Source organism: Rhipicephalus microplus, chromosome X (assembly GCF_043290135.1).
Source record: "Rhipicephalus microplus isolate Deutch F79 chromosome X, USDA_Rmic, whole genome shotgun sequence".
NCBI lineage: Eukaryota > Metazoa > Arthropoda > Arachnida > Ixodida > Ixodidae > Rhipicephalus > Rhipicephalus microplus.
In genome coordinates, this window is record NC_134710.1 from 131,583,287 (window position 1) to 131,606,110 (window position 22,824).

The following is a 22,824-nucleotide window of genomic DNA, read 5'->3' on the forward strand; positions in this document are numbered from 1 at the left end:
TAACGACAATGCAACGTCCACGCCTTGTCTTTATTTTTGTGGGCTAGCGTGTTCATGAGGGGTAACAGGCGACAGCTTGCCGTTTATGCTGCCAGGAAGGTGAATGGGAACTTTGAAGTGGTGAGGAAATAGCAGAGCCTCTGTGCGGAAAAATAGGAACTCACTTGCAAGTGACACGTGCTGCATTATCGCAGAATGTGTCAAGCCAAATTATAGATATTTATATCGATTTAGAAAGAAATTAGGCTACTTCACTTTTCAGTTAGAGTTACATTAGAGAAAAAGAAGCTTTATTTTTGCGGCGCTTATTTTTCACAGGGTACTGCGGTAAAAAACCAAATTTCGCTTTCTTGAACGTCACGCTAATGTTATTGTCATGTTGTAGGCCCGTGTGCTCAGATTTGGGTGCACGTTAAAGAACCCCAGGTGGTCTAAATTTCCGGAGCCCTCCACTACGGCGTCTCTCATAATCATATAGTGGTTTTGGGACGTTAAACCCCAGATATCAATCAATCATTATCATTAATGTTATTGTCTCGGAGGCCGCGCTTTCGTCGTACCGCGATATTGCTGCGTTTTCGCAGGTAAGCGAATGTGGCTTTACACAAGCTGATCATAGAAGTGAAGTCAAGTTTCTTGTATCCGACTCAAAATTCACCGTTTAAGCTGTGATCTACTGCGAATAACACTAAAAAACAAAAGCCGGAAGCACTATTTAACAAAATATTAGACTACATTTGACCTCAGCCTAAGAAAGGCTCTAGTTTTTTTTTAAGTAAAAGTGTGGTTCACACTCATTTGAATGGCCATATAACTGTAATATAAACATAGATTAGTATATTAACTCTATGAAAACTTTGTGTCAGCGACGGTTTCCTTCGTGCAATTACAGTTCTCGAAGGCTATGCTTTAGGTCAAGTCATGGCAATCCGATCACACAATCCGATTGCGCTGCCGAAGTTGGTTTCGAGTTCGTATGGAGTTCAGCCATAGAACACCGCGCATTGACCGCGCATACAGATAGCAGATACGCCAGAGCGAACCCAAGGTCCAGAAAGCTACGCACTTGAGCTCGAGATCATTGCTGTCTGCACTAATCATGGTCACCGATCAGGATATTGAACGCTTCTTCTGTAAAGCCTTGGAACTTGTCAAAGAATCTGGAGTGGTAAGCAGCCTTATTTTGCGCGTGTTTGAGAGCGTGCTGGATGGCAAAGAAGTCATGCAGAGTGTGAGATCTGTCCATTTTTTTCTTGCAGGTTGTGCAAAGGGCAATCGGCGAAGGGAAACAGATCGAAATGAAGTCAGAATTCACTGATCTAGTTACTCAATATGATCGGCAGGTTGAACAGCTGCTCATTGGGAAACTTCGAGAGGAATACCCAAATCACAAGTGAGAGCCGCGTCGTGTTTGAACAAGTCGGTGTGCGTTCGTGCTCTGTGGGTATGTAGTGACATGTCAGCGTTATTATTTTTTTATTGCTAGATTCATCGGAGAAGAATCAGTCGCTGCAGGTATCAAAAGCGAGCTTACGAATGATCCTACTTGGATTATTGACCCCATTGACGGAACCATGAACTTTGTGCACGGGTAACATAATCATTATTCGAGTAGCTTTAAAAGTCTTAATTTGTTACTCGCGTTGAAGATGAAAAGCCTTCGTCTTCATTCATTTCATGATAAAATATCCCAACTAATCGTTTTTAGCGCACTTGCATTACAGGTTGTGCACATTTGGTACACCTCTGTCATTTTCATCCCACAGGTTCCCAGTCGTTGCTGTTTCTGTCGCACTCGCTGTTCAGAAAGAGGTGACGTACTATTTTTTTAGGATGACATTATTGTAGTATAGGTAATTGCGACACACAAGTGGTTACCTATTCTCTAATCAGTCTCATGTATGGGCAGATTTCAGCTTATGCTAAACAATTCTGTAAATTTTAACAAAAATAAGGTGTTAAAATTTGACATATTGCTTATGACCAGCAGGAGTAAAGCTTTGGTTAAAACATTACCTTACACTGTTTTATTGTATAGATATATAGAAAAGCGACATCTTTTGGGTCATATTTTCATGTTACTTGCATTTTAAAATTTTTGTTTTAGGGTCCTCTGAATATGAGGCTATGCCCTGTAAATTATATAGGTTATAGTTGTTTTTAGGTGGACAGAATCTTGAAAAATTGCTCTTTGAATAAATATAGAATGTTGTTTTGGCACATTTCTTATGTGTGCGCCTGCATATACTTTAAACTTTCAACATTTTTGCTCCTATAAACTACAAGCTTAGTTGAAAATTCTTTGTCTTTCGTACACATCTACAAGTGGCGCTCTTCACAGATTGTCGTGGGCATTGTGTACAATCCAGCTTTGGATAAGATGTACACTGCAGTCAAAGGGCATGGCTCCTTCTGCAATGGCACCAGGCTCAGCGTCTCTGGACAAAATGGTAAACTGAGGCTCTATGATTTACAAATCTGCGTGTGACTTGCCTTCTAATTTTGTACTCCCGAAAACATTTCACACTAAGTTTGATCATTGTGAAAGAACAAGCACAGCACAATGATGAACGTTTACAGCAGCAAGGTTCTCTTCTGTAAACGTTGACATAAGCCATGTGGTACTGATAACAAAGTGGCTTCCACCACTTCTTCCCTATCACATGTTCAATAGAAGTTTGTTTTGTTAGTGCTCCCAATTTATAAAGGCAGGAAGATGACAATACAAAGATCATGCAGTATGTGTGAGTATGATGAAGCTCCCCACCCTCCTTTTCCGCACACAAAAATAAATAAACCCTCTCCCGTCCCCTAAAATTTGCTGGAACAATGTCCGTAATTATCCTCGACACTTCTTTTGGTATTGCCTTGAGCACATGTATAGTGGTAAAGCAGAGATAACTGACCCCGCCACGGTGGTCTAGTGGCTAAAGTACTCAGCTGCTGACCCGCAGGTCGCGGGATCAAATCCTGGCTGTGGCGGCTGCATTTCCGATGGAGGCGGAAATGTTGTAGGCCCGTGTACTCAGATTTGGGTGCACGTTAAAGAACCCCAGGTGGTCAAAATTTCCGGAGCCCTCCACTACGGCGTCTCTCATAATCAAATGGTGCTTTTGGGACGTTAAACCCCACAAATCAATCATCAAAGCAGAGATAACTGCCATCGTCATAGTACCAACAGTTCACTACTCAGCACTGCGAGATTGGTCAGTTGTGGCAGTTATGTAATTAGCTGAAGGTGTGTTTTCAGGGTCACTATAAACCACTTTCACCATGCTGCAAGCACAAGCACAGAAGCCCTGCTGATCCCCAAAGTGAGACATTAAAAAAAAAGGAAGGAAAAGAGAGAATCTCAAAGTGCTATGTCAACCCCAATTCACTTGTCTCTTGACTACTGTCGGACGTGTGTTGGTTGCATACATTGTACTGAACGATGCTTGTTTCACGCATAGTACTTAGCGCTATGTTTCTTGCGTTGTCTTTGTAATTGGTGCAGTTTCAGCCACATGATAGCAGAATTTTACTCTGATATATTTGAAGTGTGATTCAATAATCAAGTGAAACTTTTGTTGCAGAGGTAATGCTCCTAAAGATTTAAAACCCACATGTTAACTGTACTATACTTGTTGCTCATTGTAATAAGAGTTGCATGTGATAAGTGTGCTTTCTCATATTCTATTTTTCCAGACATTTCTAAGGCCCTGATTATAAGTGAAGTAGGAAGCAGTCGGGACCCAGGTCATATGCAGTTTGTTTTCCGCAACATGCATAACCTTATGCAAAAAGCACAGGGGTACGTGTATCTTGCTTTCCGTGATTGCCGCCATAGCTAGAACACAGACTATTTTAAATGCATGGCTATGTCCTTCACCCTTTTCTAAATTAGTATAATGCTCAGTTGGTAATCGGTCTTGTCATTTTATCATTTTCTTGCAAGAATATTTTCTCACCCGATTTGCTCTTGCATATTTCTCTCTCTCTCTCTCTCTCTCTCTCTCTCTCTCTCTATATATATATATATATATATATATATATATATATATATATATATATATATATATATATATATATATATATATATATATATATATATATATATATATATATATATATATATATATATATATATATATATATATATATATAGTGAGCATCAGCATCATTTATGCGTTCCATCTTCTTATCTGTTCAAATCATCACCACTCCAGTTTGGGTTGTGGGGCACATACTCAATACAATAAACAAGTCTTGAGGGTCTTAATATATATATTAATAGCAAGAGAGAGAGAGATTTATTTAAAGTATAGAAGATAAATAAATGTCTGTTACATATAAAAGTTTCATTTCTGGATGTGTACTCTTTTGCCAAACTTTTGTCATCTTGTGACTTCATTCTCAATTGGACCATTGCGCTAGACTCCTTACTAGTCTCTGTCCCATGATCCAAATTTTAAAAGCTTGAAAGATAAAGGAACGGACATAAACAGTCTCCATGAAATAGCTGCAAAACAGGATGACCAATAGTCCATTGGCAGCAGTCGGCAATAGGTGAGAGCCTAACCGAAGCTCTTAAGACATGTCCCAGGTCCGCACCCACATAATTCAGGCTAAAAGAGTCCCTCCCCCCCAGCCCTTCCCCCTCCTGTACTCTCCGCCTATGACACCCACGTCACATGGGCCTTCTGATAGCCTGTCGACTCAATGGTAAAGCAAGAGCTGCAACACGACATGCTTTGAAGGCTGTTGCATCAATAGCCTATTCAGTCAACGGAGCACCCCACAACTCTGTCAAAACTTCGATAGCGATTAAGTAACGGAAGTGGAGACAGTGTAAACATGCCTTCTCATACACAGTGTGCTTGTAGTAACAATTAGAGAGGAAAAATTCTGGGCTGTGTATTTTAAAAGCAGTATATTTGAGTGATACGATTTAGTAAAATATTGTCTTTTGGAATGTGCGAACTGCACATTGTCTCAACAACAGCGACAGGCTTTTCTTCGTTATCGCATTGTCTCACCACATCTCGTTCGCCACAGTTTCACTGCTCAACAACTTCAAACAAAATATGTATTTAGAAATATTCACAAACAATTTATTGAAGTGTTTAAACGAAAATAGCCCACACATTTTTGTTTTTTTTTAATGGGTTCATATAACTTAACCTCTGGTGATATGAAAATTAAAATAGAGATTCGCAGCAGGCTGGAGGGGGTACACAATTTTTGTGATAAATGCTTGAACCACTCAACAGCCATTCAAAGCTGCCTTGTGGCAGTGCAGCAATCGCATAAAGTCGATATAGTTGTGGCGTTGCAATGGCTGTCTACAGAATGGCCTTTCAAAAATGTCTGTGTGACACTGGCACACTTGTATGCATTACAGAAAGTAAAAATCCTAATTAATTACAATTACTCCTGTTAAAATACAATTGATTATCATGGTCAATTACAGCCCCTGAAAAGTAACTGAGCAATTACAGAAATGTAATAGATTACTTTTGTGCAGAGTGGTACATAACATAATACAAGTAATCAATTACTTATTAATTACTCTTCCAATGCTGTAATGGTCTTAGTAATGCGATTACATATTCTTGTAGTTTGATTACCGGTAATCAATTTTTTATTATTATCATTATTTTCTTGTTTTTTTTTTTTTTTTTTTTTTCAAAATTTGCGACCAGTCTTCTGTAGCAGTCCTCGTCCCGAAAAATACGCGGCTGCTCTTTAGGGACCCGCATCTGTGTGAAAGGACGGGTGTCCTGCCATGTCAGATGGGGCTCCCTGCAAAGCCTTTTTTATTGTTTTTTTTACTTTCCTTGCCTTTACCTGCACCGCCTTACTAGAACACCAGCAACAGTGTAGCGTGATGCTTCGTAGGGGACATGGACACTAGCGTTGAAGCACTGTGCAATTATAAGCTAGTAATACGTACCGCCCTTCTTTCCAGTGCATGCACTGAGGAAGTGTTCATTGTAGAAGTTGGCCTTTTGTCAGGAAAACATGGCAGAATCAGCGACAGCAACTTTGAACGGCTCCTGTTGAAAGTTAACGTGTAACACTATGTCACAAAAGCTACAGTAAGCCGCCCAGCCTTCACGTAAGCTTACAGCCTTCTGTCTACCATGGAAACCTCACTAGTTCATTAAGTTTGAGTAAAGTTGTCTTATTCTGCCATGGCAATAAAATATGAAGGAAAGTAACACAAAAGTAAATAATCACATTTCTGTAATTGCTCAGTTAGTTTCCTGGGCCACTAATTGACCACTGTAACCAATCACATTTGAAAAAAGTTATCCTAATTGTAATCAGGTATTTATTTTTTTGTAACATGTAGAAGTCTGCATTTGCATTACTTTTGTTGAAAATTTTATTGCCGTAACACAATAATGCTAGTTAACTCAAACTACTGATTCTCTCAAACTACCGATTCTCAGCCGAGAACTCACTGCGGTCGCGACTGAGAATCAACAATGTAAACAAGAAAATGAGCAACTAAAAACTGAGTTGAAAGAGGTAAGAAGAGAAATAGTAGGCATGAAGCAGTACAGTCAAAACATGAACCTGAAAGCTTTTGGCGGCTAATGAATATTAGAAAAAAATAAGTCTGGGACAGATCGCCATGTGTCTCAATACAAGTATAACTTAAAACGACATGAATGTTGTACATTTTGTACCTTCTAAGGATTAGAAGAAACCAAATGTCATCACAAAGTTCACGACTCGGTCTGCACGTGGCAGATTTCTCTCTGCAGCACGACACGTCTCGTTAAACACTGGCACTTTGGGCTTTCAGACGAACAGTCCTGTTTGTATTAATGAACACCTGTGCGCTGAGAATAAGTGATTGTTGGGCAAAGCTCGGCAACTGAGGCGTGAAAAAGAATGGAAGTTTGTTTGGATAGCACAGAAGAAGGTTCTCACGTACAAATCCGAGCAATCGCCTGTTTAAGTTACTTAAGTGTCCTGTAGTTCTATTGGATTCACTCTCCTTATGCTCAATGATAAAATGGAGCGTAGGCCTACAAATTTTTTTGCTTACTGTTGGTTCCTGTAACATGCCACTGAATAATTATAGACATGTTTATTCAACATGCTAATTATATTTGGCAATTTTTTGTTGATTTGAGCCATAGAGTTTCATAAAATAATAGCTAGAGTGGAATATGGCGCTAATATTTACGCAGGTTTCTTCAGCGGCGCTTGTACCCGCATAAGAATGACGGGAAGTACAGGCTTCGCATCTGCTTCGTATGGATCACGTTCTTGAGATTCGCGACGCTTCTTTTCAGAGTGTAAAACAAAGTAATATGAAGTTATAATAAATTAAAACTTGCTTCATTTTTTTTCGTACGCTAACTTTATTGCAAATGGTTCTTGTGACTAGGCGGTAGAAATGAAGCCTGGACAAATTTAACCACCAGGGTGCTCTGCCATTGCGTTCCAGATTTGGCATCAAGATGTAATGAAGTATTCTTTACATTTCAAAACAAACATTCTTGGTTTGCCCTAGAAATTATGCAGTGTCTATTTATGGAAATAACATCGCAGTATTAAGTGAGAAACACTTGACTTTTTGTCTGCTGTGATGCTAGGTGCGTCTGTTCAAGTGGTCTGCCACCAACGCACTTCTCGTTTTGTTGTGAAGTTGAGTCAGGAAAGCGTGGCGGTGCGTCTACTTCGCGTCGCCGTGGTTCTGCAGTTGATTTCAACAAGTTTTGGCGAGACGCACTAACAACAAACGTGAACTCGATGTAATATCCTGCAATGGCATGGAACGCTACGTCGATGCGCAGCGGTAAGTGGACGACGATTCGTTTAAACTGTCAAATACGACTCGTAAAGCTCCGAAGTCGCAGGACACTTCAGACCTGGTGGCTGAAGACCACTAGGTCTGAACAAAGGCGCTGCTTCAGTGCTTTTTACCGCACCCCATTACCCGCGCTGCGCAAAGAACGAAACTGAAACTGTAGAAAAAAGTCTGTTGACAGTTTGCTAGCTAACCCTATCCAATAGGTGACCGGTAAAATGGGCAATCGCAGGAAACTGTGGGATACGACGGCTTCCGGTTCGACGCTCCACACGGGTCAGCAGCGGCACGCGCGCATTATTGTACTGCTCCGTTGAAAAAAGCACATCTCTATTAGAAGTTTTTTTTTCTTGTTGTTGTAGTTTTTGCGTACTCTGACTGTGATGATGACAAGCTACGAAAGTCATGAACGGCCAGGAAACTTTTTTTATCGCTCTAAAACGATCTTCGATGCTTTTATGCTGCTCGGGGGTACTGTCAGTTTGGCTAGCAGATCAGTCAATACAAAAAACAGTTTTCATTGTATACAATACGTTACTGCAGATAAAAAGTCACCATTTTAAAGATTCCAGGGGATGGGGATGACTGTAGCAGTGTGCTAAGAGTTCACTTCGGGATAGCTGCTTAGTCCGACATCGGCAGTTGATCGGCATGAACTGTCAGTCGATCGGCTTAAACTGTCAAACACGACTTGTACAGCTCCAGCGTTGCAGTAAATTGAGAGGCCTAACAGTTTTCAGCTTCAGAAAGGCGCAGCTTCAGTCCTTTGCACCCACCTCACTATCCACTCTACGCGAAGAACGAAACTGAAACTGCAAAAAAAAATGATCCGTAGACAGTTCACTGGCTAATGCTGTTTCAGAAGGACCAGAGAGACTGCAGAACCGATACGTCTTCGGTTTATTGTTGACAGAACAGGAAAAAAATATATATCCAGAGCGTGCCCCTGGCTACTTCTTTTTCCTCTCCTCCGAGCTCCATCTTCAATCTGTTTTCTACATCTTCCCGCCGGCCAGATTCAACCGAAGCAACCTTCGAGCGAATACAACAGTTGAATCGACCTCTTGACTAATTTTCCTTCAGGTGTACGAAACAAGCATGTTCTCACTAGTCCATTCTTGCCTGGGAAAATCTTTTTGACCTTGCAGAGATTCCACTGAGTTCTTTTTCGCGCTTCTCCAAGCAGAAGTATATCTCCTTCTTGTACATTTGTGTGACGCTCTGTTTTTCTGCTGGCACACTTAAGCTCCCTCAGGTGCTCCTTTTTCCATCTGGTCCACCATGTTATCATTGCCCGTTTTCTTGCACTCCAGTAATTCAGCAAACTCTATTTTCCGAGTCTGTTTTCTTCCTGCTTGTTCATTGCTTGCCTGCCTCCTATAACGTCCGCCGGTGTGATGGGTTGTGGCTCGTTAGGATCGTCATACAGATAAGTAAGAGGCCGGTTGTTAAGTACTCCTTCTGCTTCAACAACCGCAGTCCGTAGTTCTTGTTCATCCAAAAGTCGAGCACCTATAGTTTTTGCCATGGATGTCTTTAAGCTCAACACGTCATCTATGAAATTCCATTTCAGTCCCAAAAGCTTGATTTGTCCCTCTTTTCTTATCCCTCGATCCAGATCATCTCCTTTTTCATCAAATAGTTTTCTTAGTTCGGCGTCATTTGAAATCCATTTTCTTAAATTCATTCCCGCATTGCGAAAAATATCTCGTGCTTCTTTGTATATCTTTGTCGATGTCGAGTATTCATCGGCTCCCAGTAAAACGTCATCGACGTAGATTCCTTTCTGGAGTTGCGCCACAACTGCAGGATATTTTTCTTCGAATTTATTTAAATGTTGATGAATCGTGGCCGCTTAAAGGAAGCTACTTGGTGTAGTTCCGAAAGTAACCCTCGTCATCCTTCACGTTTTTACCTTCGGGGTTGGCATATCTTTGCTGGGTATTCTTTCCCACCACATAAATCGCAGTACGTCTCGGTCATTTTCATGTATCTTGATCTGCAAGAATGCTTTTTCCATGTCGGCTGACATAGCGATCTTGTCATGTCGAAAGTTCATCAGCAAGTTTGTGATGTCGGGGTTTAGGTTTGGCCCCTTTTCCAAGTTGTCATTCAAGGATTCACCTGGACTCTGGCTTGACGATGCGTCAAAGACAATCCATATTTTTGTTGTTGTTCGGTCTTTCTTAATTACTGCTTGATGCGGCATGTAGTATACAAATTTGTTCTGTATATCGGATTCAGCATCTTCTTCGACGTTTTCTGCTATTTCTTGCTCGCAGTACTCTCGAATAGCTTTGTCATAGGCTAGGAGCTCATCTTTATCCTTGCATAATTTCTTGGTCACCTGGATAAGCCTCTTCTCTGCAATGGTGTTGTTGTCATCCAATGTCACGTTTTCCTTCCATGGTAGCCGCACTTGGTATCTTCCTGCGTTGAACTCCATTGTTTGTCGGACGTAGTCTAGCACATGTTCATCGTTCATCTTTTTTGCTGGTTTCTCCTTGATGCCCATGTTTTCCAAATCCCAGAATCTCTGCAGTTCGTCCACAGTCGTGTCCGACTTGGCACTGACCTTGAGTACCATAACTGTCGATGATTTCATTGGCACACAATGAAGTCCTACAGGACCTTGGACCGTCCATCCCAATATTGTTTCTATTGCCATTACTTTTGGATGAATCTCGCAAATGCGACCAGTGACTACAGTCCAGTAATAATCTGCTCCAATTAATATAGAAGTTTCCATATTTTTTCTTTCTTTGTCCGTCTTCTCGTTGTCATCAGCCAAACAAATTCCCATCGATCTTGCTCTTTCGTGTATTGTCAACGGTGGCGATGGTAGCACGTCACAGGATATAACTTCTATCTCCAGTGCCTCAATCGTGGCTGGCTCCGAGATGGGATCCTTCCTCACGCTGACCTCGACGACTTTCATGTCTAGTTCCATCTCTCCTCCTCCAAATGATCCTACAGTAATCCTTTCGGATCTTTTTACCTTGCACGCTAGTTTTCTTGACAATCTTTTGAGGATGAATGTCCTCTGACTCCCGTTGTCCAGCAGAATCCGTGCGTAGCACCCGCTGTCTTCTCCCTCCGTCCACGAAAAGGCTGTCTGCAGTAGTATGCACTTGTGTTCATCAGACTGCTGTGCGTGCATGTTGCAGGACTTGCTGGTGTCTAACCAGTCAGGTTGCGCGCTTTTACGCACTTGCTCAACATCATTACCGCTTTGCTGCTGTGCTGACTTTCCTGCAGGTGTACGTGGTCGACACATAGATGTTGCGTGCCTTCCCTTGCATGTTTTGCAGCGTACGTTAGCGCGGCATATCTTTGGTGAGGTCTGGTGCATCTGGAGCACCTTCGTTCTCGTTGCAAGGCTTCTTTCTTCTGTTGCATACTAATGCTTCTTCTGCAATCTTCCGTGTAGTGTCCAGTCATCTCACAGAAGATGCATTTTTTAATCGATATGCTTTGAAGCGTAGATGTTCTAGTCCACCTCATACTGTGCAGTGACTGGGTCACGTCATATTTTTCCTCTCGAGTTTCTTCTCTGCTCCGTATATATAAGTTTAAAAACTGCATAATTTCTTTCAAACTGCTCGTGCTGTCTCTTGACGCTGAGTTCGATTCCCTAGTTGCTGGCCTGTTGTCACCTTTCTCTATTTCCTTCATCTTCATCTCAATCCTCATATCCACCGGTAGCGCAGGTTTTACAACAGGAGGTATCACTGTGGCATAACTATCCATTTCCACTCGTAACGACTCCAGTGCTCGTGTGTTCACTTGCAACTTTTGGAAGTGTTTCTTCAACCCATCTACATCTTTACGACTCTTCACTGCTTCCAAGTTTGCAAGCTCTTTTATGTAGGTCTCTCTCAAATTATCTTCTCGTCCGAAGGTTTCTTTCAGAAGAGTGACTGCATGCTCGTAATTCTGATCAAAAAACTGCAAACTTTCTATGAGGGACACAGCCTCCCCGCTCAGAGACGCCAGAAGGTAATTAAATTTTTGATTCTTCGGCATGTTCGCTTTGTTATGCACTGATGTCTCGAATTGATGCCAAAACCTTGGCCATGCTGTTTTTTTCCCATCAAACTTGATCATTTCAAGGCGTGGCAACTTAACAAGCTTTTGCGTCTCCGAGATTTGGTTAGTACCTTGCACTGAGCTCGCCTGTTCTGTGACTATTCTCGTAGTCAGTTGCGTCGCTTGTTCTAACTCGCGTAATTGCTCCTCTATTTTTGTCGTTGCAGCGACTATCTTGATCTCATAATGCAAAACTCTTTCAAATTCCGTCTCCGCGTCGTCTTCTTCAAAGAACGGTTCAATCTGTTCGTTAACTTGTTTTAACGTCTGTGTCACGCTCTTCATCTGGTTCAGAAGCGTCATAAGTTGTGCTCGATCGGCGTCTTCTTCTATCTTCTTATTGATTTTGCTCGTAAGCGTCGTCATATTTGCTCGAAGCGTCTTCCTCTTCTTCGATAGGACCTCTTTATTCATGCTTAAAACGTGTTGAAAGAGCTCTTGCCTGTTTATGTGCGTCGCCAACAGTCGTCGGTCGTGGTCTTTCTCTCGACGGTTCGTCCTTGAGCCAGACGCCGCTGCTTCGTTGTTCAACCCGTTGTTGCGAATGGGGTTGAAGTCTGTGCGTCTGTCTTCAGATCCTCCTGGTCACGGCACCATGTTTCAGAAGGACCAGAGAGACCGCAGAACCGATACGTCTTCGGTTTATTGTTGACAGAACAGGAAAAAAAAAATATGCAGAGCGTGCCCCTGGCTACTTCTTCTTCCTCTCCTCCGAGCTCCATCTTCAATCTGTTTTCTACAAATGCGATCCAATCTGAAGCCTGTACTTTCGATAATTTTCATGAGGGTACATGATTGCAGCACCAGATTCCTCTCTAGGTATTATTGTATGAAACTCTATTATTTGAGCTGATCTTTCATTCTTGATTTACACTTACTACAGTTTGCCCGACTGAACAAAGCTCGGGTACTATTCATTACGTTAGCCTTTTTCAACAGTACCGTTTATTTACGCCTTATAGTTTGTACTGCACCATTCTTAAGTTTATGTATTTATCCCTGTGATAGTGTTGTTGTTGTGATCACCAGCCCTAAAGAGCTCTGCTTTGTAAAATTATCGTCAAGAATTGGTTTTGTACATATGGTATTGACCTTATGTTCCTGCCACTTTCCTTTCAACGTTCGGCATCAAAATGGCTGTGAGGTATACTGTAGACTCTGTTAAATAGCTGCAACTATGGTGTATAGGCGTGTATTGACTCTAAGTTTTACATTTGAATGTTCAGTCAGTGCGTTCTAAAGACTGCAAATTCTGCAGTTTCATTTATGAATTTGGGTTCAAGTTTTTGGTCATTATGCTAAGTGAAACTTGGCACTCCAATGATGCTAATGTTATGAATATAGATGGGTATAATGTGGTTCACATGAACAGGGAAGACGAGTAGGCGGTGTATGCATATATGTTGAAGGTAGTACCACTTATGAGTATATTGATGATTTGTCTCGAAGGTGCTACTATCTTGAAGTGATGTGCCCAAAATCTCAAAAAAAAAAAAAAAACTCTCATTACTGTTGTCTATAGCATCCTCACGGTAGCATCAAAAGTTTTTTCCTCTTCCTAGACAAATATTTTAGTTTCGTAAATGAAAACAATTATACTTTTGTACTTGGAGGGCATCTGAATATAGACATGCTTACAACATCTAACAAACGAACCGAATTTTCCTACCTGCTTCTTTCATACAGTTTCTCGAATGTTATAGCTACCCCTACTCGCTTTACAGCCACTATAGCGACTTTAATTTATTTATATATAACAAACACTGTTAATATACTACATCATGGTATGGTTAGTATTACGATTACTGATCATTTGCCAGTCTATTTGATTTCTAATGTACAAACTAAACAAATGCACTCAGAATAAAGAGATATTTACTTTCAAGACATCAATCCACGGACTCTTTCTTGCTTTCGTGAAGAAATAAGCTTGTTAAGCTGGAATGGCATACTGTCTTGTTCCTCACCTAAAAAGGCTTATGATCACTTCATTGATACTTTGTGCTTAGTATATCATAAACATTTCCCTTATAAACAAGCAAAAAAAACCAAGACAAGCTCGGAAACCATGGTTTTACTTTAAGCTAATTCAATCGATAAAGAAAAAGAATGCATTGTATCATTTATTCGTGTATACTCGTGACCCTGACATGTTGAAAGAGTTTAAAACTTTCTGTAATCACTTGACTAAGTTGCTTAAGCAGGCCAAATGTGGCTATTTAATATTATTCCATGTTTGATGGCATTGTGGATGCAAAGCAGATGTGGAATAAGCTGAATTCTGTCCTATCACGATTGCAGCCCGCCTCTGTTGCTAATGAGCTTAAAGTAGGAAATGAGAGCGTTAAAAAATGAAGCCCTAGCAAGTAAATTTAATGAATATTTTCTGTCATTGGCTGAAAGCACTCATGATCAAGATGCATTGACGTATTTACCCAACCTCCTCACAAAATCATTGTATCTATAAGAAACTGATATTAATGAAATTCTAAACATGTTAAAAAAAATTCAGGCGAAGTGAAAGGGAGGATGTGAATAGGCTAAAGTCTGGACCAATCTTTCATGTCATCGACCTGATCACACCTTGCCTCACTCACATTGACAACATGGTATTAACGTCTGGCATTTTTCCTCAATGGATGAAAGTTGCTAGGTTAACTGTGGTACACAATTGTGGTGAAAGAGATTATTTAGGCAATTATAGACTGATATCAATCCTTTCTTTGTTTTCTTAATGTTTAGAGTAAATTATTCTCCTCAGAATTAGCTCTTTTTTTTTTACAAGCATTCCGTAATAACGTTGTCACAACACGGGTTCACATCAGGCTGTTCAACTGAAACTGCTTTTCTTAAGCAAAAAGAAATCATTTCGAGCAGTATTAAGGCTAGGAAAATAACTCTAGGAGTGTTTTAGATTTCTCAAAGCTTTTAATTGAATAACTCATGCAACCCTATTAGATGAATAAATTATTATGACATATGCAGAATTGTCCTAGATTTCATTAGAAGTTATATAACAGATGGAAAACAATGTATATCAATAAATAGACATTACTCTTTGTTAAAGCCTATTAGGCAAGGTTTGTCCCAGGGTAGCATACTGTGCCCACTTTTATTTGTTATATATATAAATGATAATGTGTATGTTGACGATTCAATTAACTACATTATTTACGCAGATGATGCCAGTTTCTTTGTTCCAGGAATTAAGGATGATGAACTTATAAATCTGGCAAATGAATTACTAAGAAAAATATATAATTGGTCAGTAAAAAACTCACTTCAGCTCAATCGCTCCAAGACGAAAGTGCTTTTTAGAGTGAAATCTGCGCTTTGCGATCTCACGAAGTCTGTTATGCTACATGACTCAAAAGTAGTACTCTCCACATCGGCTAAAACATTGGCTGTTATTTTCCATGAACTGGCGACTTGGGACCACCATACTGATTACTTAAAAATTAAGCTTTCCAAAACCATAGGTATGTAGCGCAGATGCCAGAAACTGCTACCAATACAACTGAAACACATTATATATATTGCTCTATTTGCTTCGCATCTGCGCTATTGCCACCTCGTTTGGTCAAACAGCACTAAAGAATCATTAGATCATCTAGTCACACTACAGAAGCAAGCCTTACAAACTATTGCTGATGTGATCAAATTTTAAATTTAAAATTATTCGAGTTGACCACTTTTATTAGTATCAGCTTATGTGTTCTTTTAAACATCAAACGATTAAGGGCAGTACTCATATGAGAAACATCGCGAACTTGTCAATCAACCAATCATCTCGCTTAAACCGACACACCGAACATTGGGCAGTTCTGCGACCACGCACAAACAACGGTTTTCAAACATTCTTTTACTGTCTTCCTTCAACACTAAACAAATATATACTACGTGATGACAACATATTTCATCTTTCTAAAAAGACAATGTGTCAACTGATTTTACGAATATCAACATATTTTCTGTGTTAGTTGAAAACGTGTTTCTTACTGATTTTTTTCATCACCTTGCTTTGTGTATTCCTATTTTATTATTGTGAGAAGTGAGAATTTGTGTTAATATTTGCTGCTGCTGTTATTGTTCTGGGAAGTTGGACCAGTCAAGCTGCCTATATGCAGCTTTTATCCTACCATCTTGCTGTTTAAACATGTTTTGTATCTATTTGGCAATAAAGTTCACTTCACTCCACTTTACAGTGAACTGCTGTGGCTTGCATGCATAGGCGTGTGCAGGGTTCCTGTTCTGGAGAGGGTGAAGGTCCATTCTAGCATCCCCTCCATATTAAGTCAATAAATGGGGCCAATTTTGCACCCCCTCCCCCTTTTAGGTGACTAGGAGAGTGCCCCGCCCCCAGTTTAATGTATGAAGCAGACCTTGCGTCTTTTTTTAGGTGACTAAAGGGAGCGGCCGTCCCCTCTGCCCCCCTCGTGTGCATGCCTATGCTTGCATGGTAGAGGGAAAGAAAGCATGGGGCTTGAATGAAGTCTGGGAGGCTTACTGTGACTTGTCTGTCATCGTGTTAATGTCATTAACTTTCAAAATGATTTTTTTTTTTTTTTTCAAAGTTGTCGTAGCTGGTTTTTCCAGGTTTCTTTAGTTAAGAGGTCAGCTGCTACAATGAACACTCTCTCAATGTATGTGCTGTAGGGAAGATTTTTATATTGTAGGGACACCTTGCCCGCTAGTTTATAGTTCTGCAGTGCTTTTATACTAGTGTCCATGTTCTCTGTGAAGCGTCGCACTTGGTTTTGCTGGTGTTCAGGTAAGGCGTTGCAGGTAAGGCCTAGGAAAAGGTGAAAAAATAGGCTGTGTAGAGACTCGCCCATCTGACAAGATAGGGGTTTCCTTGTGATGAGTGCAGTGCACATTTAAAGTGTGCACCTTGGAAAAGTCAGCAACAGGAAAAGAACGAAGAATGCACATGAACGGGAGCAGAGGCAGAAGACGAAGGCGATGAACATGGCCACGAGGGTGTGAGGACAAAGAGTCAGCATAAGAATGGACCAATAAGGAAAGGACCAATAAGGAATGGACAATAAGGACCAATAAGGAATGGACCAATAAAAAACACTTTTTCTAGTCGCGGCGGGTGATATCAACTTCAGTACAGAAATCATCGAACAAAGGCGGAGAACAGCGTGCTCGAACTTCGGAAGTACGCGTGCAGCCAGCGCATGCACTGCTGTCTTCTACTGTACGTGTGGCTGTCGTTTCCGCAACCGCGATCGTTCTTGACAGGATCGTGTATGACGACAACGTAACTGAGAGAAATCCGAAAGTGTACGTGCATCCAACGCTCGATCAGTCAAAGCAACACCGCTTTCTGCAAACTCTGTGGAGAAAACTGTGGTAGATGCGATCATAGATAACATAAAACGAATTAGTTTTGAAGGCACGTGCGCAGCCAGCGCATGCAAGTTGAAAATGGAACTACTGTTTGCTGCAACCGCCACGCACAAAACCGCACTCACGGTGACGCGATAGCAATCTACGAGCTCCGAGGGCACGTGCTAACGGAGCAGTATATTATATGCGGTAAAGACGTAAAAAAATGCTACAAGCGTTTTCGCGTTCCTGTGAAAAGAATCTAGTTGCGAACAAAGCTTTGACCCGCGCTTTCGTGGCAGCCAGCTCCGCCGGTCCGTTCGTTCACGTGTGTCCCAGGAAGACATACGGGAGTTTTTTGGACGGAAATAGATTTTGCTAGTTGTTTTTACGACAGGAAATTTCGGTAGTATTTGCGCTCCCACTTTGAGACTCTCACCTTAAAGGGAAACCCTATCTTTTTCGCCCCACCGCGGTGGTCTGGTGGCTAAGGTACTCGACTGCTGACCAGCAGGTCGCGGGATCGAATCTCGACTGCGGCGGCTGCATTTCAAATGGAGGCGGAAATGTTGTGGGCCTATGTGCCCACATTTAGGTGCACGTTAAAGGACCTCAGGTGGTCGAAATTTCCTTGCCCTCCACTACGGCATCTCTCATATTCATATGGTGGTTTTGGGACGTTAAACCCCACATATCAATCAATCAAACCCTACCTTCATGTGTTCAGCCACTCCAAGCCATTATAAGACTGCAATGCCGATGCTTGCGATTGGGACCACCCTCTCTCTATTATTTTTCCCGCTTGCAATTGGGACCCCCCCCCCCCCCCTTGACTCTTGTTTTTTGCTATGTATTTCCTGTCTTTTGGTGCCAAAAAATAGGAAATGAGCACCTCCCCCCCCCCCCACGTTGCGGAAATCTGCTGAATTCAAAATCCTTGAACTTGGCAGGTATGCTTCCATAGATTAACGTCTAGAGCTTTACTTTTGTGATCCATTAGAAGTGTTTTACCATGTGTAGTGAACTTTTTATTAAGTGTTTCATTGTGTGGCGATATTCGTATAATTGTTTTATTAAAGTTTTTGTGTTATTTTTAAACACACGGCTTTGTCCTTTTTTAAGACTCTCACAGGCTAACCTAGAGAGATCTTAACATAAAAAGAACCTGCATCACATCCCTTCAGAGCAGTCACGTATTTTTCACGACGAGAACTGCCTTGCAAGGCTGGCCACAGCTTGATTTTGCGAGAAAAAAGAAACTATGTATTACTGGTAATTATTTACGAGAAAATATAATTGAATTGCCTGGAATGCTAGTTTTAATATAGTGTTTATTTGAATTAAAAAATGTAATTACAAGTAATCAATTGCTTGTAATGCATTACTTACAACATTTGGAAAACAAGATTCCACAAAAATTTTGCATAGGACAGATGTTTTTAGGGGTTTTGAATATGGTCTTTTAGAAAGGCATCATGGGTTATCCTATAGTTCTGGCAGGCGTGACAAAATATATGCATCTCGAAGCCAGTTCTCTGCTGTACATTTCTGTTCGTCACCCTGTTACCACTCGGCATCTTTTTCTTGCAGCTACATGATGCTAGATAATGGAATTATGGAAGCATTAACAGCCAGTAATGCAAAGTCTTTTTTGTCATAGAAACACATTATCGTTTCTAGATCTTGGGTAACCAGCATGGCATAGTTTCTATGCATCACACATAACTGGCAGCTCCTTTGTATAATGTTGCAAACAGCTGGGTAGCCGTGTATTCCAGAGAGAGTGAGAAGTGGGATCAGATAAGGTGGTCTTACAGAGGCTAACTGAGTAATGTCACGCACTCTTGTGGGATTTTATTCCAATAGCAGTAGGAAGTTCAAAGGAAGAAATTCATCTGTTTATGGCAATAAGATCTACTTTGCCCTGTGCACTGTATGCTGTGGATGCATGATGTGATTATGTGCGCAGACAGGCAAGTTTGCATATCCACCTCTAGTCAGTGCTGCCCTGTGTCACCTAGCCTGGCTAAGCTGGCACACCCTATCTGGCAGCTATACATTTTCTGGTGGGTGCAAAGATGTAGCAAGCTTAAGCAGCTGGCCGCTTCGTCTGTGCTATCTTCCACCTATTGTTAGAGGTCACGTTAGTCAAGGTTTAGGTATGCATTGAAGAGAGGGGTAATGAGATATGTTTACTCACCTACCTCTGCCAGTACTGTGACAAAAAGTGTTGGCATTTATTGAACAAGATCTGTTTGCTTGTCTGTGTGCGTGGGCACTATACATGTTCATTTAGTCAGAGAATGTTTACTGCAATATATATCGGTGATAAAACTGAGAAGTAAGAACCTTACTGTAGGGAGTTTTCAAGTGCATTGGTGTTGCTATCAGTGCTCTACCTTTCTATTCAAACTGTAGCATATAGGGCACTGGTTCACTAATGGGGATCCACTGACTTCAGCGGGTTTTTGAGGTTATTTTGGGGGACTCGCAAAACTCATGCCTGTAAAAAAAGCGATTTTTGAAGGCACACTAATTCATGACAGAAACTTCTTAGGATTTTTGATATACTTCACTGCATAACAGGTTAGCATTGCAGCATGGCTGATTTATGTTTTACCTTCATGAGATGACTGTAACGTTTCTGCTGCAGTTTTCTCTGACACATGCATGCGAGCATGTGTTTTACAGCCTTGCATATTTGAAATGCAAAAAATACAAATATAGCTGGAAACAGGTTGAATATATTTGCTAACCTCGCAACTTATTGACAAGCCATTGAATTCCTATGTGGCACTTTTGTTTTGATCATTCTTAGCCAGGTAGAAATGAAAGGCACCTATTTCACATGCCACACGTTGTGTTAGTTAATGACACCACCGCCCCTCCTTGCTTTTTTCACTGTAAGGGGTCCCCCATCAGTTCCAAAAGTATACAAGGTGTCCCTGAAACATCCATGGCCGAGAACCACTGATCTAGTGAAACTGTACTAGTGTGCGAACTTTGGCAGGTTGGTTCATGTTTCACAATTTGAAGTACAAGTAGCAATGCAAGACGCAGGAAAAGGGAAGGTTCAGCATTCTGTTTGTTCTCTTTCTTGGCCTGTATCGTGCTTTGTTGCATGTTAAAAAAGAAAACACGAAGGATAATAAATGTGGCGATATGCATCTGGCTTAGGACTTGCATAGGCTGGGCACCTCAACTAATTGCCGCCACAATTTTGAACTTTGAGAAAGCATTATGATTGGGAAGAGGTTTGCCTTACGTAATAGTGTAGGAATACTAAGGGCAATGTTTTATAAATGTCAACAGTGATAGTTACAGAGTAGACGCTCTGCATATATTTACAAGCACATGTGTGCTTTGAAAGTGCTGTTCTTTACAATATAATCGTAATTGTTGAACCAGTATCCTTTTATTTATTGATTTTGGTAAGAAGGTTAAATGTTTGTCTTCAAGGTGTCTTAGCATGACTTGAATATGTTAAGATGCCTACCATGTTGCCTGATTATCTACTCCAGTGCGCTCCTGTAGGAAAATTCTGCAGCTCCAAAAATTACTCCTTATCACAAGTATTTGGATGCATCACTGTAAACCTAAAACCTGAACTTGTTCATAGGAGCTCCTGTTGTGGTACTTTGAGCTGCACACACATGCTGTGTGGTCTGTGTTTCATGACGTAATCTTTTTCTCTTGATGGTATGAAAATCTTTTTTCAATAATTGTGTGTACAGCACTGAAACATTCTCAATATTCCAGATTGCGTTGTCTAGGCTCCACGGCAGTAAACATGTGCTTTGTGGCAAGTGGCGAGGCAGATGCCTTTTATGAATTTGGAATGCATGTTTGGGACATGGCTGCAGCAGCACTAATTGTTACCGAGGCAGGAGGCGTGGTCATGGACACTCAAGGTGTGTGAAACCATCTCAGTACTTAAACACCTAAAACATTGTTGGACTATTCATTTGCTTATTTATTAGAAGGTAAGCATTGGTTTTACTTAATGCCGACTTTTGCAAACACTTTCCACTTTTATCTTTCATTGACCCTTCCAATTTTGTCAAAGTTACTTCTGGGATGTGCATGGTGTATCACTCTTTTATAACTAAGCTATCAAGTGGCTACCACTCCCCTAATGTGGTAGTTTGTGGTGTAGTTGTGAACAAAATTTTCTTTATCTAAAAGTAAGTCAAGTGAATTTTGTGTTATTGTCATCAAAATGTAACTAGCATGTTTTATGTGCTTATCCTCCAGGTGGACCCTTGAACCTGATGCACCGAAGAGTTCTTTGTGCAAGCTCTCATGCACTGGCTAGTACAATCAGCCAAATTTTAGAACATGTTCAGCTGGAGAGTGACTAGGTTTAGTTTTGCAGTATTTTTATATGTAATGTCTTATATTTACTCAAAAAAGTGCTTAGAATTTCTGCTGTGCTTGCATACCAACCCACTGTAGGCACATTCATTGCATGGTGAGCTGCAGTACCAGAATTTCATAATTATTAATATGTGGAATGCTTTAAACTTTATTGTGTATATGTAGTTGTTATTATGAGAACTCAGTATTACAATGTTCTGACAATTATTCAGCAAAATAAACACTGCACATACGGTCTCTGATGAGCAGGCACCATTTTAGTTCCTTTATATTGCTGTGATTTATTAGGTTATTAAAAGTCCACAGGTTATCAAAACCAATCTCAAGTATTTTACCATGATGCAGCTTATGAGTGGCAAATCGTCACAATATAAACACTTCTTACATTATTTGATAACATTTTTTTGGGACCAAGTAGATACGTGGTCATTTCACTTTTTAGCAATTAACTTTTTTTTTTCACACAACCAGTAATTTCTTCTATCTTAATTTACCTAAACTGGCACTGCCTTGCATTTTGCTCTGTGTCCTGCTGTCGCTCTACAACACTACTTTTCTTCAAGCTTGGTTAAATAATAAACTCTGCAATACAGCAATGCACATCTTATGTTCACACCCCAATTTCTATTTTTTAGCGGTCTTTGTGACTTGGCAACTATGGCAGTGAAATGTTAATCACAAAGACATGGATATAATTCCCAGCAATGGCATAATTAAATTTTTAAAAAAATCTCCATTTCCTTAAATTTTGGTGCACATTAAAGAATTACACTTGACCAGAAATAATTCAAAGTCAAGCACTACTACATGGCTTATAATATATAATGCTTTTGGCATGTAAAAAAGTAAAATTTAATTTTCCTTAATTTCTTAATTGTTGCTTGTCATCATTGCTAGTCAATTATGTGATATGAATTTTTTTTGTGTGAATTACGCGGCATTTTTCAAAACAATGAGCATGCCTTGAACAGCTGAAGACTTATGTGTTCTTGTCCTGATATTGTCTATTACTCCATCTACTTTTTGTGTTACATTTACAAACCATTTGTTGTTTCGCTTTATTCAATAAAAGCTTTACCTTAAGCTAACTTTTTTTTTCTTTTGTGGCCCCTCAGCATATTTTGGCATATATACCAGTAGTGCAAGGGGTGCTGCCCAATGGTGAAGTATGATACTTTGTCCAATAACAATTAATGTGGTCATATTCTTTTGTG

General features: G+C 40.5%; 1 protein-coding gene across 3 annotated transcripts; it reads left to right on the forward strand.

Annotated features, from left to right (window-relative positions):
• Window positions 1-962: 962 nt before the first annotated feature.
• LOC119176840 (inositol monophosphatase 1) lies at window positions 963-21,879 on the forward strand. 3 transcript variants are annotated; one of them, XM_075877726.1, is made up of 8 exons: window positions 963-1,168; window positions 1,260-1,393; window positions 1,487-1,591; window positions 1,767-1,812; window positions 2,342-2,450; window positions 3,688-3,793; window positions 7,596-7,798; window positions 20,993-21,129. In XM_075877726.1, exons 1-7 carry the CDS (start codon window positions 1,100-1,102, stop codon window positions 7,756-7,758), a joined length of 732 nt encoding a protein of 243 aa, XP_075733841.1. In that variant the 5' UTR covers window positions 963-1,099; the 3' UTR covers window positions 7,759-7,798; window positions 20,993-21,129. The 3 variants fall into 3 exon arrangements, with proteins under 3 accessions (XP_075733841.1, XP_075733842.1, XP_075733840.1); XM_075877725.1 differs by lacking the exon at window positions 7,596-7,798 and adding an exon at window positions 21,488-21,879 and having other exon boundaries at window positions 965-1,168; window positions 20,993-21,144; XM_075877727.1 differs by lacking the exons at window positions 1,487-1,591; window positions 7,596-7,798 and adding an exon at window positions 21,488-21,879 and having other exon boundaries at window positions 964-1,168; window positions 20,993-21,144.
• The last annotated feature ends 945 nt before the right edge of the window (window positions 21,880-22,824 follow it).

What these genes read in the sequence shown, in the direction of transcription:
- LOC119176840 (XM_075877725.1), top strand. Translation starts at nt 1,100, where the DNA reads ATGGTCACCGATCAGGATATTGAACGCTTCTTCTGTAAAGCCTTGGAA. An exon ending in GAGGAATACCCAAATCACAA is followed by an intron (nt 1,394 to 1,486) that starts GTGAGAGCCGCG and finishes TTTTATTGCTAG; the next exon opens with ATTCATCGGAGAAGAATCAG. An exon ending in CGTGGTCATGGACACTCAAG is followed by an intron (nt 21,145 to 21,487) that starts GTGTGTGAAACC and finishes CTTATCCTCCAG; the next exon opens with GTGGACCCTTGAACCTGATG.